This window comes from Sander vitreus, chromosome 19, assembly GCF_031162955.1.
Source record: "Sander vitreus isolate 19-12246 chromosome 19, sanVit1, whole genome shotgun sequence".
NCBI lineage: Eukaryota > Metazoa > Chordata > Actinopteri > Perciformes > Percidae > Sander > Sander vitreus.
Window position 1 is genome coordinate 19,378,544 of NC_135873.1, and position 18,336 is coordinate 19,396,879.

Consider the following 18,336-nt stretch of genomic DNA (forward strand, 5'->3'; position numbering starts at 1 on the left):
TAACCTAAAAACCTAATTACAGCTCCCTGACTAATAATAAACAGGATTAAGCAAGGTTAACTTAACTGGCAGCCTACCATTACAACTCGACAACGAGTAACTGCTACCAGCATGGCAGATCACTCACCTTACTAATCATTCAGAAGACACTTACTGTTCAGTAATTTCCAGTTTGGGATTTATAAAGTCCATCTATCGATCAGTCTAGTTAATCAATGTGGCTGAGTTGGGAGATTTAATGTAAAACATCAGAACATCTAAGATTGATAAAAAAAAATCAGTGAAAACACAACACAATCTAAAATCAAATTAGACCTTAATGCTAAAAGAAAAAGTCTAATTGGTGACTTTAAGTGAAGCAATGTCTAAAAAAATACTGTATTGTACAATATATAGCATGTTACCTGTCAAATGTTAAGGTACTGAGTTAGAAGTTTATAATAGGCCTGTGTGAACTTTGCAACATGTAGGCTAATGATAATTAAGCAATAGCGTACAACAGGCCATTGCATGTTGTGATTACATCACAGCGATGCGGACTAAAGTGAGTTATTGCTTTCATGAAATTCATCAAGTATGGTAATATGAAAGTTATAGTCACATTTAAATTTAAATAGATTTTTTTTATTTTTCATTATCATGTTCACTATGAAATAGACCCTCCTGGGCTGGCTGCACATATCCTAGGCTGGTTGCTATGGAACACATCGCTGGTTAGCCTACTAAACGCTAAAGAAAGGCAGACAGTAACAAAAACTAACTAACCGATGGAGGCAGCAGTAGAACAGCTGTCCTGTTTTTGTCAAAGTAGTCTGGTGGCTTTAAGGAGAGCATATATAAGGGTTTTTGTTACTTGTAGTAAAAGGCTGTCTGACTGCAAGTTAAAGCCGTGAAAATACTCTAAATATAGCGTCCACTTAAAGGGATACTTTGCTGATTTCAAGTGTGTCATGGCAGTGTGTGTGCAGATGCACGGCTTCATAGCCAATGTAATCAATGAACCATTCAGATTTCTTGATTTGAGCTAACAAAATCAAATGCTCAGAAACTGATGTTCACCACAAAGCCAGAAGGATTTGAGATGCATGTCAGATGGCAGGTGATTAGGCCTTATTAATACAGAGAGCCTGATATGACCTGCATGATAAGTCTGCATGCCTTATCTTTTTTATATGTGTTCCAGGTCTTGTCATATCACGCCTCTGCTGCAGACGAAGAATCGCAGGAACTCCAGGTAACCACGGTAAATTAAATTTTATTCATTTAACGATTCCCACATGACCTTTAATTCAATTGAATTTCAATTTTATTTATAGTGTCAAATCACAACTGGAGTTAGCTCAGGACACTTTACAGAAAGAGAAGGTCTAGACCACACTCTATAATTTACAAAGACCCAACAATTTCCCCCTCAACAGCATGCATTTAACCAGAAACCTCGGACAGACCCTGACTCTTGGTGGGCGGCCATCTGCTGCTGCCGGTTGGGACACAGAGACACTGATACAGATACAGATATGGAGAAATATAATTCATAATAATTATAGCAGTTGGTATGATGAAGAGTGGCAATTATAGTACCAATAAAGATAATGGAAGTATGACTACTAATAATAGCAGTAGCAGTGCAGGGCGTTGAGCAGGACCACGGCAGCCGCTGCAAACACAATCCAGGTGCGACCACAATCCAAGGAAATCTAAGAGGCGGAAATACATAAGTACTCCGGAGAAGAAGCTCCCCGGAGCTATTTAGTTCCCACTCATGCATGGAATATTCAATACACAGCCATAACCACACACAGTGACACACACGAACACACAGGCGTATCCTTGAGAAGCAGTCATGTAACACAACACCACACTGCTGAATCAGCAAGAAAGCGCAAGGATAGCCACTCTATATGGCTGCTTTCCTCACAAACACACACACACACACACACACACACACACACACACACACACACACACACACACACTTGTAGTGGAAATAATTGGCCAATATAGCACTATTTAGTTAGCATTTAATTACTTTAAATTGTCTTGTTTCCAGTCATGGTTATGACTCGGATCATGATATGAACGGTTATTACAAGTAGAAAGAAGTTTGAGAGGGGCAAATGTGAAGTGTGACCAGAGTATATTATATATATATATATATATATACATATATGCTGCTGTTACTGACGTGTGAAAATCCCAGAGTCAGATGGTGTTGCATTGGCACTATTTTGATACAATCACACACATCCCATGTTTAACTGATGTTTACAAAGTTTCTAACAGTGACCACATAGTGTTGTAATTTGTCTCTGAGTTCAGAGGCCACTTGTAGGTGTTCTTTTGTTTCGCTTTCAAGTGTTTCAAAGCTCTCCTCATGCACAAACACTTTCCTGTGTAGTTATTTTAAAAGAATATACAGCTGGTGGAGGCATGGTAAATAGTTGTAATATACAGAAAGCCAGACTAACCAGATCTTTGGTCTTTGTAGCCAGCAGCCCAGTGATGTCGTGCTGCTGAGCAAACAGCGTGGTAGAGAAGTGGTTAGTAACTGAGTGGGTATTTTAGATGTTATCTTTGCCTAGCCATGTTTCAATTAAAGCTTTTTGATGTATGCGTCACCTAATTGTCCCTCAGACAGTCTCTATAGGGTTGTCTCCTCCACAGTCCAGACTGTGACTCTATTGAGGCAAAACACTGTCGGTCTCCTTAGCTTCATTTATCCTTGGCTTTCTTCTTCAAGTATTAAGGAAATGCATTCTAATACGGCCCATTTTCTACTCAAAACTGCGACATAACAAATCTCTTTTCAAATTACAAGTCTAAACAAGAGTAACGTATGTAACTATGTTTCTCTAGCTCACTTCTAAGTATCTAACTGGTTTTCTGACAGCACTTCAAGGCAGCTTTTCAAAAATGAACCAATCAGTACAGCCTTGACAGCACATGACCATCTCAAAAGGTCTGGTTCTGTTATCCTCCCCTCGTGGAAAGATGGCTGAACTAACAGCATAACCTAATTACATAAGTGGCCTGCCTCGGGTGCTAGGGAGAGGATGTATTTAGGACACAGACTTGATTTTTTTGGGTGTCCCTAGAGAAATACAGTATGTGTTACACATCACAGGGTAAAACCCTCTCAAAATTATGCAGTTTAAGCTGCTACTCTAACTGCAGCAGCAATTTTATGTCAGTTTTGTCATATAAAATAAAATAACGAATTAAGATTAAGATTACCAGTGATTAGTCCGATTAAATAATGCAGAATACACTTTTATATTCATGTGTGTATATCATTGAATCCACAGCCTCCCTGAATTTCCTAATGTGTGTGTGTGTGTGTGTGTGTGTGTGTGTGTGTGTGTGTGTGTGTGTGTGTGTGTGTGTGTGTGTGTGTGTGTGTTTGAAGGTAGCTACAGTGCCGTCAGCCCAGTCGTTGCGTCTCCTGGACTTCAGCTTCAGTGACTTTGACTTGTCCGACACAGAAACCACGCTGGGTACTATTCGTATGTTTATCGACCTCAATCTGGTCCAAAACTTTCAGATGAAGTACACGGTAAGAACTGACCTGAATATATTATTCAAGTATTGAAGTAGATTATAGGTAAGCATTTTCCATTGACACTTTGGTCCACAGGAAGATTCATTAAAATGAGTTGTGGTCCCCACAAGATGAACCTAATGGTCACTTCAACACTAGAAATACTAGAATACTGAAATGAACTAAGCACTGTCATATTCCCCAGAGGTTGAAACTTTTTCACTTTGGGTACTTCATAACTTTTCCTCCAGTACCACCCTCATATCAAGATATTTAATTGTTTAACATTTGGTGAGCATGCTTCTTAGTTAGTAAACTGTTAACCACATGACCTTTTCCTCTGGAGGACAAACTTCTGGTCAGTGTTTAAGAAGAGAATTACCATCAATCTGTTCATTATTATCCAATAATATGTATATGTGGTGTAATCAACATTGCAGCCTTCATGGGGCTGCAAGCAAAGCTTTAGACATTGACTTGTTATTTGTGTATGATTATATTGTGATTATAGCATAGTGTAAGTGAAAATCTACATTATTCCGATGGGCTACATTTTCGTTTGGTTGACATCTGTGCATTATAAGGTGCCCTGTAGAGTTTTCTTGTACACAAACATTGGCCGTCCTGGATAACTGGCATCACTCCAGCTGGTTATCAACTGGCTCAGTTAACTCTGGCTTTTCACATCAAGCTATGAGCACGCCCATGTGAAAGAGGGGGAATTGTTCATACAAAATTAACAGAACCATGAATAAAGTACTTAATATCAAATTAATTGAAGCAGTGATACCTGCATAAAATGTGGTTATCGTGACAGCAAAAGTGATATTCAACGAGCTTAAATGGCCAATATAATCACATAACTAGAATAGAATAAGAAGCGGTAGAAACTCTAGACACTATTTCCAAAAATTAAAATTCAGCAAAGGCTTTAAAGTGTCTATATGTAACTTTCAGTTTGTGTTGATTCTAGCGGCCCCTTTAGTGGTAGTGTTTTTACTAGGGCTGTCCCAAACTATTATTTTTTAAATGATTAATCTAGCGATTCTTTTTTTCGCTTAGTCGACTAATCTAACGATTCTTTTTTCAATTAGCGATTCTTTTTCCATTGCTCAATTATTAACAATTTACACAAAACAAATTTCAATAAGGTTCAAATCTATATTTATTAAAATTGTTTAACACTGCTTTTTTTAACAGTAGTAGGTAAAATAATGAATAAGCTCTTGTTTAACATCCAAGCTCTTCTCCATTTAATCTTACAGTAAAAAAGTGCAATTTTAGCAACATGAAATCAGATGTATCAAATAAATCCAACATAAGGCAAGTTGCAGAGTGTCTAATATAACAGTCTGTAATCGATTGGGTCACTCATAATGATGGTAAACCAAAAAAATAACACTGCCAACTGACAGTGTTTGATGATGCTTAATGTTAAGTCATAGCGGGGCATTAAAACGAATCAACTGACTAACGTACTGTTGGGCTACTACATTCCATGTCACTATGTTGATAATCGCACATGCTTGGGAGTAAAGCTTAGATCGGGCCCAAAAAATAAAGTCCGACCCTACCTGAGCCTGTGCACGTTGTGTCCGAGCCCGGCATGGCCCGACACATTAACTGGAATTATGAGCCTGAGCCCGATTTAAACCCAACAATTTTTTAATACGTGGGCCGTTATAACTGACGTTATAAAGGACTCGTGAGATATCTGAAACAATCTGGCCTGGTTGCCAGATTGGGGAGACACGATTTTAGCACAGTTTACCTCACACTCAAGTCAGTGCAGGACATATACCCAGAGCTACTGGAGAAGCTGGAAAGGCATAGCTTTCTCCCCACCCAATTAGGCTAATAAAGTAATGATTAAAAAAACACAAATGCTTGATCAAGGGTCCGGCTTATATAGTCGCGATGAATATTTTTCTAAGACAGAAAATCATTCATTTACAATAAAAGAATAAGTTACATGCATCGCTGCATTTCAAGTGTTGCATACGTTAACTTAGCCTGCTTTGGATGTCTGGTGAGATAATCCAGGTATCACTGTCACTGGGTCACGAGCCAAAGCATTAAGAGATTGTTGTAGCAAGCAACGTAATGATAACTTAGATTAAAATAGCACATTTAATGAAACCCACGGACGCTTTACACAGGAACAAGGGAAAAGAAAATAGTAGACCAACACAAACACGGAGTAAAAGGAATAAAACGTCTGCACTAAATGGAAGGGGGACGTAATTTAATGTCGGCTACTGACTACAACCACTTCGTGCAATCTAAAGTTATTTTATGAATGAAATAGATATATTACATACCTGAGGGCCAATTCAGGGACGTTTTTGACTCATTTATAATCCTGTAAATGTCTCCATCTGTTGAAAGCCCGGCCGAGTGTGACTCGGTTATTGCTGTCTTTCACTTTCCCTTTTAGCTTTTAGTTGTTCTTAGTTTAATTTCCTTCTTTTTTGTGTTGTCCCTGCCCCAGTATCAGCCATAACTACAGCAGATAACTTCTAAAATAACATTAAAATACAATTAGGCCTATATAAAGAAATCTCCTGCTACCTTTTACCTGGCTGGATACACTAACACTGGCTTTTCCAGTGTTCCAAATCAATCTGTGACCCGTCAGAATGTGAGACTGCAGAGCCTCTACCTGCCGCAAATCATTCTGTGACTTTGCGGGAAAAATCAGACCGGGCAGAGGCATTAATAAAAACTATAGCATCTCGTTTGCTGTTACAGGTCATATATGATCATCAGATGGAACATTACACAGTTTCAGAAACATTTAAAAGTTACATAGAGTCACTTTAAGTAAGTACAATACTTGTTATATACTGTATGTATTTAGTAAGTAAAGATTCTTTGCTTTTTTTGTTTGATGATGAGCACAAACTATTATGAATATGTGGCGCATATGAAAAAAGTTAAAGTAATGTCAGACTGAGAGGAGAGAAGAAAGATAGTTAATGCCAGATAGGGTTTATACATTTATATTTAATGATGCATTAATAAACATGGAAGCTAATTCATTGTGTAAATTATTTTTCTAATAAAAGAAAAATCGAGGGTTTAGTTTTTAATATGTATTGCTCTTTATTACTCGTCACCTTAATGTAAAGGCAGCACTTTTGTCCCATTCAGGATCCTGTAGGAATGAAGACTCAGTTTCCCAGTGATCTAGTTGTTCAGTATTGGGGCTGTGGACAGGTTAGCCGTGCACCATAAGTTGCCTGCCCATGTTCAAAGTGCCCAAAGATAGCTGAACAACATACTATTCTGGGTTTGTGGTACAGGCCCGTTTGCAAAAACAAAAATAAAAGCTTATCTACATATACATTATAAATAAAATGAGGTGAATGGTCGTTTAATTATATGAAAATGTGACACGTTACTACATAAGCACAGGTAATATTTCCGAACACGCATACCCAAAGTGGTGACAAAGCCTGCATGACATTACAAAAAAATACAAAAGCTTTATTATGTTTTACATTATAGCATATTATCATGGCAACCACAAAGGTAGAACAAGACAAGAGCAGTTTCCTGCTTATTATTTGCAGAAAACAATCTGCTTATTATAATCAACAGCATTAGACCATTAGTGTGTGTGTGTGTGTGTGTGTGTGTGTGTGTGTGTGTGTGTGTGTGTGTGTGTGTGTGTGTGTGTGTGTGTGTTGTGTTGGATGATGAGTGAATGCATTTACAAGTGAGTTAATATTCATGTATTTGCCTGTATCCCTAACTCAGAGACCACACACACACACACACACACACACACACACACACACACACACACACACACACACACACACACACAGCGCCTCCATGCACCTAAAACACTTCCCGTCCAAAAATCCCTCACACACTCTGCCTCCATTAGCGCTGTCTGTCAGACCCAGCTTTCTCTTGGTCCAGCTCCCCCTCTGCGCCAGCACTGCCCCCCCACCCCCTGCTCACTGCTGTCTTTGGCCTACGTCCTCAGCACGCTCTCCACGTGAAGAAGTCCTTGTGTGTTGGTGGCTGACCTATGGAGTGCCTATGGAGAGAGGCCTCATAAAGAGAGCCTTTGATTGGAGGAGAGCTGACACACTGACCACCCCGAGCATCCCAGCCTGGCTGGGGGTTAACGATCCCGCTAGAGAAAATGAAACCATTTGAGTTTAGTTTTACTCATGTCGTGTAGCAAAGACAAACGAAGCATAGAGCATTGGTTTTCTGGTGCTGAGTCTTCACTTTCAGAAAAGGCAAGCATCCTGACAGTCAAGCTTTGCTCATCACATTTGCTTTTACATTCTAGTTTTTCTTTAGTCACACATTGCATCTCAAAGCTAAAATCAAATCCGAACAATTAAAAATCAAGGTTAGGTTGAATTATAGTATAGTAATAGTTACAAGAACTCAGTTCAAGGCTGGATTACCTCCAGGAAAAACACGGCTAACTGCCCTGGTTCCCCCAAAACTATGGCCAGATTAGCTGGCTTCTGTACCATGTGGATGTACCATGTTGCCTCCACGTTCTCATGACCTAATAGCTTAGCTTATTTGAGTTAGTTTGGTATAATTTGATTAAACACAACTTACATACATGTTGGCTTAATATAATAATATATATATATATATATATATATATATATATATATATATATATATATATATAATATATATGTATAATAATACAATAATGAAAGCTCTTAAAACTTGATTTTGAGACAGAAACATGAAACACATAGTTTAGACCAGTGTACCCCTAGGGGTACATTGGAGTACTGCAGGGGGTACGTGAGATTTTTGCAAAATGCTAATTAAAAAATATGTCATGCATTATTCTGAAAATAATTATACTATAATAATGAATGATCTAAGTGATGGATTCTAAACATTTGAAACGTAGCATTTAAATGTTTTTCAGTGACAAGGGTGTTGTTTAGTTAATCTATCACTGCCAGCGCTGTATTGTACCTGTATTGGTTTGCGCTGGTCAGGGGGTACTTGGCTTAAAAAACAATTCAAAGGGGGTACATTATTGAAATTTTTTTTGAGAACCACTGGTTTAGACAATATTGTCTTTGTGGCAAATGTCCTAAAAATGAGTCAAATTACCACAACCAGTTGACACCCTGAGGCCCCTTGGGATGTGGGGCCTCAGGGTGTTTAATGGAAGCACTGTTAAATGGCATAGTTGAGAGGTCTAGTTCTTGTTCAATATCTAACAGTGTTTGGTGGGATGGATCCATTTGGTTAGGATTTGCAAGTGTTTATAAAAGTTTGGTGCATCAAGACCTCTGAGCTTATTGGTTTTTTTTAAATGTGGTGATTTTGATTGTTCCATCCATCCATCCATCTTCATCCGCTTATCCGGGGTTTTGATTGTTGGTTTGTTTTATTTTTACAATAAAATGTTGTTATTGTTGAATTTAGAGAGTTGAACCTTGTGAGGGGTGGGTGTAATTAAATCATTGAGAAAAGGTAATTTATTTTGGGTAGTTGTTATCTTGGTGAATGCTATTCTTCTGATTAATGAGACTGGCAGGTTCATCCATCTGTTTGCGTCATCTTTAATTGTTTTGATGAGTGGGTTGAGATGTAAGGGTGGTTCCTAAGTATCTTATGTGGAGGGAGGGATGGGTGATTGCAGGGCAGCAGGATTTCTCCTTTTGGAAAGTTATAAGATACAATGAGATAAAACTCCACACAGAATTCTTTCTTGCATCGTCCACTCCAATAATCAACAGATAACAATAAAAACACAAACATAAAAAAAAAACCTCCACATAAGATCACAAATACCACCCGTCCTTGCGCTCCCTTGAATATGTATAACAACTCCTACTCCTAACGCCATGTATGAGTAAGCAAGAATCAGTGAGGGTTGACACATTAAATATTTAAATAAAGTGCCATTTATTAATACAATAAAATGGTATACTCCTCATGAATCATAAAACAAGCTATATATAAATATATATATATTGTTTTTATCATTTCAAGACTGAAGAGGCCCTGTGCTTTACAGTAATTTGAAGAGGTCTATCATGAGTTTTTGTCTGCCAATGCAGATAGAAAAGCTACAATTCTTGTTAAGAAAGTTTGCATGATGTGCAACGTTTATCTAGGCTACTTTAAGGACACAAATGCACAAGCTTAAGGTTTGATGAACCTTAAGGTGGTGTTTTGCTTATTATTAAGATGTAGGCTACTTTGTTGAATGAAAGGTAGGCTAATATAACCTAATAATAATAAAACGGTGAGAACATCATCAGTCAAGACTCAGATACTCGAGCACTTAGCCAAACTAATGCAATCATGTCTTTCTCTATCACTCTGAGTATAGCATGCCTACTTATTTTAGTAGTGTGTTATCATCAACAGTTTGTCCACTACTTGTTTTTGGCTCAGTTTTATCAAGGGGCAAAGTGTTTTAAGGGGAGTTGTGCTTACCGCAGGTTCTACCCTCACTACCTCATCTCTGTCCCTCTCCTCCTGATTCTCCTCCTCACTGTGCATGCCACTGCCGCCGACACCGACACCACCACCACTATCATCAGCCACGGGAGCTGATGAAGGTCCTGCTACTGCCGAAAACATGTCTGTCAATTTGACACATTTGGCAGTGTCTGCCTGAAGGGCCTGTTTCTTTTTCTCACGCAGCTTCTCTGCACCTCCTTTGCGTTTTGCCTCCATGATCTCTATCACTATTCTAGCCTGGCCGATGCACACCCGAAACTGCATGCAGGCAGAAATCCCCAAAAGGGTGCTGTTTAAAGATATGATGTCCTCTTCATTGTCTTGGTTAACGTTATCCTCACCTAGCGCCACTTCACAGCTAGCTGCTGCTGCTGTAGCGGCATGTTCAACGCTTTGGATGTTGTTGTTCCTCTGTATCCCCAACAATAGCCGTAAAAAAGTTTGTCATCTTTGGCAGCGTGCGTCTTTTCACTTTTTTCTTTTATTTTAGCCGCTTTCTTTCATTTTCGCGTTTAGACTCGTCTTGCTTCGTCTCTTTTTGTGTACTTCCCAGTTCTCCTGTCACTGTGTGTTTATCTTTTGCGCCGCGCACCATTACGGACTAGTCCATTTCATTGTGAAAGTAGGGGGTGTATGGAAAAACCTAGCCTATGTGATATTTTTGGGCCAGCCCAGTGTCAATTGAAAAAACAATGGGCCGCCGATCTAGGCCTACCACTTTTATGGGCCGGTTCATGGGCTTTACAAAAAAAAAAAAGTGTCGCCGGTCGGCCCAAAAAGCATGTCGGCCCACCGGGAAAGTGCCCAGTATGCCAGATGGCCAGTCCGCCCTTGCACGTAACAGTGTTGTTTTCACCTGTGAATAGGTTTATGGTTCCTTGTAGTGATTCTTGTGTGTTCTGTTAGTAGAGTATGATGTTATCTGCGTATAAGCTTATTTTATGGTTTATCGTAGCGGACAGTACACCGGTGATGCAATTTTTCTGGTAGACGTATTGCAAGTGGTTGGATGCATGTCTTCCTTTGATGAGACCTGTTTGCTCAATATGTTTTATATAAGGATAAGATAACTCTTTGCTGATTATTTTTAAGATATGTGGGGCCATGGCTGGGCGAAGGCTCTATCTTGTAAAAGAGCACTGAGTTCAAATGGAGTTTACTGACCTTTCTTATATCAATAAATATTGTGCTTGTGTGGTGCACATCCAGCTCTGGAAAAGTCACTCACAAGGGATGAATAAATCCTTTCCTGCTCTTTCTCTTTTTTTCTTCTTTTATTTTTTAGAATTTGCTCAAGTGGATTCTAAGTGTGAAGAAGAACTACAGGAAGAATGTGGCCTATCACAACTGGAGGCATGCCTTCAACACCGCCCAGAGCATGTTCACCCTCCTCAAGTCAGGACGCTTACAGGTCAGTGTAGCCAATCACTGCCTAGGACCAGGTGATTTGTTAAATTGCCTTTTACTAAAATCCTGTTAGGGGTTGTTTGCAAGTGGACCCACATGAAGAACAGAGACCTGAGGCCTGTACTATGAAGCAGGATTAAGTTACCATCACAATGGTAACTTAAGCAGGCTAGGTTCGAGATAGTCTATATAACAACGTTAAGTCAGTTCTTAAAAAGCACTGGCACATTCCACAGTCAGATCAGACCCATTTATGGGATGGGAATGGGATGATGCTGTGAATATTAGTTGATTAACAAGATTGACTGAAGTCTCCCTTATTTCCCAAATGGCTTCCCTGAATGCACTACAATTCCTGCTTACATCTGCATTACCATGCAATGATAACTTTGAACAAAAAGTAACAATAAATCCATGAAATCATAAGTCTCTGCAGGTTGTTTCTCATTGTGAAGTAACATTAATTGAAACAACTGGTTCCACAGAATGTAAGCAATCAACCTAAAACCCTATAGTGTCTTTGGAACCTCTGGACAATGGTTGGAACCTGGCCTAATGTTGAATGGACATTTGATTTGTACACCTATGGGGGAACTGGTACAAATTCAAATTGTCTCCTACACCACTAAGAATAAAAAAAGTTTGGAAAACCTGGAATACTAGTTTCTGTGACACAAAATCAGTGTTTTGTATACGTGTATATAAGTGTGTGTGTGTGTGTGTGTGTGTGTGTGTGTGTGTGTGTGTGTGTATGTAATGTACAGTTGTGTTCAGAATAATAGCAGTGTATTTAAAAAAAGTGAATAATGCTCAGAATCCTTAGAATATCTTTTAATTCCATAATATCAATGCACTGGGAACACTGCACATTCAATTCCAAATCAAAACATGACCAAAATTGATCATGTTTGTGTTCTACCTTTACAGAAAGTGAAGAAAAAGGAATATTAGTCTGTTCAAAGAAATAGCAGTATTTGCATTTTTCTTTACAAACTCAAACATTTACTGTATGAACTGAAAGATGTCTCAAGGGTTTGCTTTACTTTGAATCACTGCACTAATATTTAGTTGCATAACCATTATTTCTGAGAACTGCTTCACATCTGTGTTGCATGGAGTCGACCAACTTCTGGCACCTGTGAACAGGTATTCCAGCCCAGGAAGATTGAACTACATTCCACAATTCCTCTGCATTACTGGGTTTTGCCTCAGAAACAGCATTTTTGATGTCACCCCACAAGTTTTCTATGGGATTGAGGTCTGGGGATTGGGCTGGCCACTCATTAACATCAATCTTGTTCATCTGGAATCAAGACTTTGCTCGCTTACTGGTGTGTTTTGGGTCATTGTCTTGTTGAAAAACCCATTTCAAAGGCATTTCCTCTTCAGCATAAGGCAACATGACCTCTTCAAGTATTTTGATGTATTGAAACTGATCCATGATCCCTGATATGCGATAAATAGGCCCAACACTACAGTATGAGAAACATCCCCATAACATAATGTTTGCACCACCATGCTTTACTGTCTTCACAGTGTACTGTGGCTTGAATTCAGTGCATCGGGGTCGTCGGACAAACTGTCTGCGGCCCCTAGACCCAAAAAGAACAGTTTTGCTCTCATCAGTCCACAGACTGTTGCTCCATTTCTCCTTTGGCCAGTCAATGTGTGTCCTTTGGCAAATTTCAACCTATTCAGTACATGTCTTTTTTTCAGCTATGGGACTTTGCGGGGGCTTCTAGCTGATAGCTTTGCTTCACATAGCCTTCTTCTGATCCTAACAGTACTCACACGTAACTTTAAGTCTTCTTTGATTTTCCTGGAGCTGATCATTGGTTGAGCCTTTCCATTTTGGCTATTCTTCGATCCATTCGAATGGTAGTTGACCGTTTTTTCCCACGTCGTTCAGGCTTTGGATGCCATTTCAAGGCATTTGAAATCATTTTGGCTGAGCAGCCTATACTTTTCTGCACTTCTGTATATGTTTTCCCCTCCCCTCTCCAATCAACTTTTTAATCAAAGTCCGCTGTTCCTCAGAGCAATTTCTGGACGACCCATTTTGTTGAGTATTTCAGTGTGAAATGCACTATAACCAGCATGCACAACATTTGCTTCCTTCCTTCCTTAAATATGGGCCATAACTGACACCTGTTTCTTCACAGAATCAATCACCTCACTAACTGAACACAACACTGCTATTATTTTGAACATGCCCCTTTCAATTACAGATTCAATTACACAGAATGAGCAGCATGCATGTCATGACGGTCTGTTGGTTTTCTAGGACTCTACAACACTTACTAGGAAATGATTTGCCATGTAGAAATATCACTTCTAGCAAAACATTTGATTTATGAGGTTAGTGATGTTGGACTGCTATTGTTTTGAACACAACTGTATATACATGTGTGTATATACAGCACATAGTTTTCTTTTCTATTTTATTTTCTTTTTTTCTTTCTTTTCTTTACATGTATGTATGTGTGTATGGTATGTATATGTTTATGTATTAGTATACATGTGTGTGTGTCTGTGTGTGTGTGTGTGTGTGTGTGTGTGTGTGTATATATATATATATATGTATATATATATATATATATATATATATATATATATATATATATATACTGTATTTATATCCTTTTTTGTGTATGTGTTTTCTTTGAGCATTACTGCGCCATAGGGTGGAGGGTGGGGCCTGGGTGGGTATACTTTCATCTGGGATTTCTGATTTCTGATTATATATATATAAGCGTCATGCGTCATGCGCCTTGCTGTTTGGTTTAATTGTGGCAAAAGATGATAATCTGTTAACCAGCTGCCATTATGTGCATGTAGTTTGTGTGTGTGTGTTTTTTCACTCCCATCCTTTTCTTTGACTTGATTCACTGGTCCATCCCCTGACAGAATAACCTGAGTGATCTGGAGGTCTTGGCTCTGATGATTGCTACTCTCTGCCACGATCTGGACCACAGAGGAGTCAACAACTCCTACATACAGAGGTACAGTAGGAGAGTCTCAGTCACAGGATGATATGTATGATTGAATAGAGCTCAACAGTGTGGTTCCGGAATTAAAACTCCCGCTTATTTTCTCCATAAGGATTTAGATTATCATTCATAATGTCTAAACCATCTGGGGTAGACTGACTGCGAGCTACGAGATTACGACTGCGAGGTTTCTGCTCCTGTAAAAGTTAGAAGTCTGCATGAAATCAACCTTGTTTTAAGAGAAACATGTTTTATTCATGATCTTATGGAGAACAACTACACTGCCCAGGATCCTAAGCGTAACAGAGACATCTCTGATTGGTCCAAATTGCTGTTACCATGGAAATGTTTACGGTACCCGCAAACCCGCTAACAGCTAGAGCGAGCTGCTACCATAGAAGTCTCTGATAGTTTCTGTTCACAGTCTTGCACCTTTGGCTTTTTTGTCATTTTCAAAATGTTTTTTGTGCCGACTCAAATGTTTTATTGTTGAGTTGTTACACTATTGTTGCAGCTAATGTTGCATTCGGAGGAAAAGGGTGGACGATAGAGATGGATTATCTTTATATTTATTTCCGAGCTGCAGACAGATTTATTTCCGAGCTGCAGACACATCAGTCTCACGGTCAGACAGCTTCCAAGTTAACTACAGCAAATCAGCTGGGACAAACATAATGACGCAAACGCATCCTCTATAGCCTGCACATTAGCGCTCCCATGTGGCATAAACATACACACAATACAGAACAGTACAGCATTACATTACATAATCTACAACTGAGGACATAATGAACATATTTTAACATTTATGCTCACGAGTTATCTCGGGGCTGGTTGGCTTGGTTCCAGACGTAAACACTCTTTATATCAGCATTTAATGAAACGTCAATGGAGATACTGAATGGGGAAAAACACTTCCAGAACCAGAACTATTAAAAAAGTGGGTAGTCATTGTTGAGCTCTATATGCAATTGTGGGAAAGCACTGTATCCACTCTGTGTTTCTCACTTTGTGTGTGTGTGTGTGTGTGTGTGTGTGTGTGTGTGTGTGTGTGTGTGTGTGTGTGTGTGTGTGTGTGTCTGTCTGTCTGTCCAGGAGTGACCATCCACTGGCCCAGCTCTACTGTCACTCCACCATGGAGCATCACCACTTCGACCAGTGCCTCATGATCCTCAACAGCTCTGTAGGTGTACTCCCTTACACATATACAGTCAACCCATCGTTCTTCTCTTTGCACCACCCCTCTAACAACCAACTACCACATTAAAGAAAACATTGTTCTTAAATGGTTTCTTGCTTTGTCTGATAAGTAGCTGATTTCATCAGGTGCGTGATGTAGCAGCGGCATGAACGCAGATGGATTTGATTGTCCGTGTTTGTTGCATGGAGACATACCGGTGTTATTGGTTCAGAGCCCCAACAACAGAACAGATCAGAAGAGACATATAGATAATCCAGGGCGATGTCACCTTATTGCAGTACTTGTACTTTACTTAAGTCTTTTCTTTTCATGCCACTTTCTACTTCGCTACATTTCAGAGTGAAATATTGTACTTTTTATTCCACTACATTCATCTGACAGCTTGTTACGAGTTACTTTATACATTAAGATGTCTGCACACAAAACACATGTAGTTTATAAAATCTTTTTATCTTTTTATAGTTTTATTCTAAATGAAACTGTACAGCTGTAATGATTATCCGATTAAACACTTAGTTGATTGACAACTGTTTGGATCGTTTCCAGTTTCTAAAATGGGAGGGTTTTTCTACTTTTCTAGTACTTTTACTTTTAATACTTACAAGTACATTTTCCTGATGATACTTACATACTTTTACTTAAGTAACATTTTTAATGCAGGACTTTTACTTACTTACTTTACTTTTTACAGTGGTTTACTAGTACTTTTACTTAAGGTGCTCTAAGCGATGTTGGGTGATGTTACTTCTTTTTGACGCTCGAAGTTAGCTCGCCCCTCCCTCCTCCTCATCCCATCCCCTCTCCCTCCCTTCCTTGCTTCTGTGCACTAACCCCCCAAACCCCACCCCCAAATCCTTCTGGTCGGTTATTGGCTGGAACGCTGGAACACTGTTTGTGTATCTTTCATGGTGCAGGTTGGCCAGTTTGTTATTGTTGCCGTTTGTAGAGCCTGGGCTGTCCAAAGAGACCGCGTTTTTTTTGGAGATGTTTGCTGTATTTGACAAAAAATTTTGTAGCCTAAAAAACGTGTGACAACGCTTAGAGCACCTTTAAAGTGTCTATATGTAACTTTCAGTTTGTGTTGATTCTAGTGTAGTGTTTTTACCACACCTGCTGTCCTAGCGCTCTTTTCTTTACGGTGCTGTATTACCCACTGTAGATTAGTGTTACCAGGAGGTCATATATACATATAGCCAATTCGGGGACGTTTTTGAATCATTTACAATCCCGTAAATGTCTTCATCTGTTGAAAGCCCGACCGAGTGACTCGGGTTATTGCCGTTGTCTTTCACTTTCCCTTGTAGCTTTTAGTTGTTCTTAGTTTATTTTCTTCTTTCCTGTGGTCCTGCCCCAGTATCAGCCATAAGTACAACAGATAACTTATAAAATAACATTAAACACTTACACTAACACAGGCTTTTCCGGTGTTCCAAAGAAATCTGTGACCCTTCAGAATGTGTCACTGTAGCGCCATCTACCTGCCACAAATTATTCTGTGACTGCGCGAAAAAAAATCAGACCGGGGCAGAGGCATTAATATAAACATAGCGTTCTTTTCACTGTTAGTCTCGTTTGCTGTTACAGGTCATTTAAGACTATTGTATGAAAAATGACAGTGCTTCAGAAACATTAAAAAGTGACATATAGTCACTTAAAGTGAAGGATGTGAATACTTCTTTCACCGAGTTTCACTGAGTATTGATATATATGTTGGCCGATAGGTAATAGCAGGGCAGAAGAAGCAGGGAAGTGTGGGCTGAGGGAGAGGGCTTTGGTCCAGGGTCCAGGGCCAACACGGTCCAGAGTATTGTTTCCCCTGGTGGGGGTGTGGACATGCTGGTAGAAGTTTTGAAAAAAATAAAATTGAACACCAATTCCCTCACTATGCTGACCAGCGCGCTCGGTAACACTTTATAATAATGATGTTCATGTCTTCTTTAAAAAACCGAACTCTACATACATACTGTATATTCTGAAGAATATTCAGTTTCTTTAGCCTGTCATTAAATCAACGTTTCTGATGATTATTTATCAAAAATCTCATTGTGTAAATAATATTTTATTAAAGCACCAATTGTCAATCTTACAATATCGTCGCAATATCGACATCAAGGTATTTGGTCAAGAATATCGTGATATTAGATTTTCTCAATATCGCCCAGCCCTAGTACCATTATTATAAAGTGTTACCGAGCTTTCTTATACAGCAGCAGTCAATGTGGGGCTGACAGTGATAAATATGTAAGAATACATGGGAATTACAGTACTTTATTTTCATGGCTATGTACGAATGGTATTTTTTTACCTTTATTTATCAAGGTACCGTATTTTCCGGACTATAAGTCGCATCAGTCAAAAAATGCGTCATGAAGAGGAAAAAAACATATATAAGTCGCACTGGACTATAAGTTGCATTTGTTTAGAAATTTATTTCACAAAATTCAAGACCAAGAACAGACATTTAATCTGGAAAGGCAAGTTATTAAACTACACAATAGCACACAGAACAAGGGGCTGAATACGGTAGGTGTCGTCTATGTTAACGTAACACATTAACAGTTATTAAACTCCCCAACAGCCCCCAGAACAAGGGGCTGAATACGGTAGGTGTCCTCTATGTTAACGTAACACATTAACAGTTATTAAACTCCCCAACAGCCCCCAGAACAAGGGGCTGAATACGGTAGGTGTCCTCTATGTTAACGTAACGTAACTGCACT

General features: G+C 39.1%; 1 protein-coding gene across 3 annotated transcripts in view; it reads left to right on the forward strand.

Moving 5' to 3' along the window:
* The window catches only part of pde5ab (phosphodiesterase 5A, cGMP-specific, b), a 143,754-nt gene that overhangs the window by 108,706 nt on the left and 16,712 nt on the right, over window positions 1-18,336 (forward strand). For 2 of the 3 annotated variants that reach the window (XM_078275918.1, XM_078275916.1), the window contains exons 12-16: window positions 1,184-1,243; window positions 3,407-3,553; window positions 11,304-11,429; window positions 14,333-14,427; window positions 15,511-15,598. In XM_078275918.1, coding sequence (XP_078132044.1) covers window positions 1,184-1,243; window positions 3,407-3,553; window positions 11,304-11,429; window positions 14,333-14,427; window positions 15,511-15,598 — 516 coding nt within the window. The remainder of the gene's footprint in view (window positions 1-1,183; window positions 1,244-3,406; window positions 3,554-11,303; window positions 11,430-14,332; window positions 14,428-15,510; window positions 15,599-18,336) is intronic. The other variant, XM_078275917.1, reaches the window with a different exon arrangement.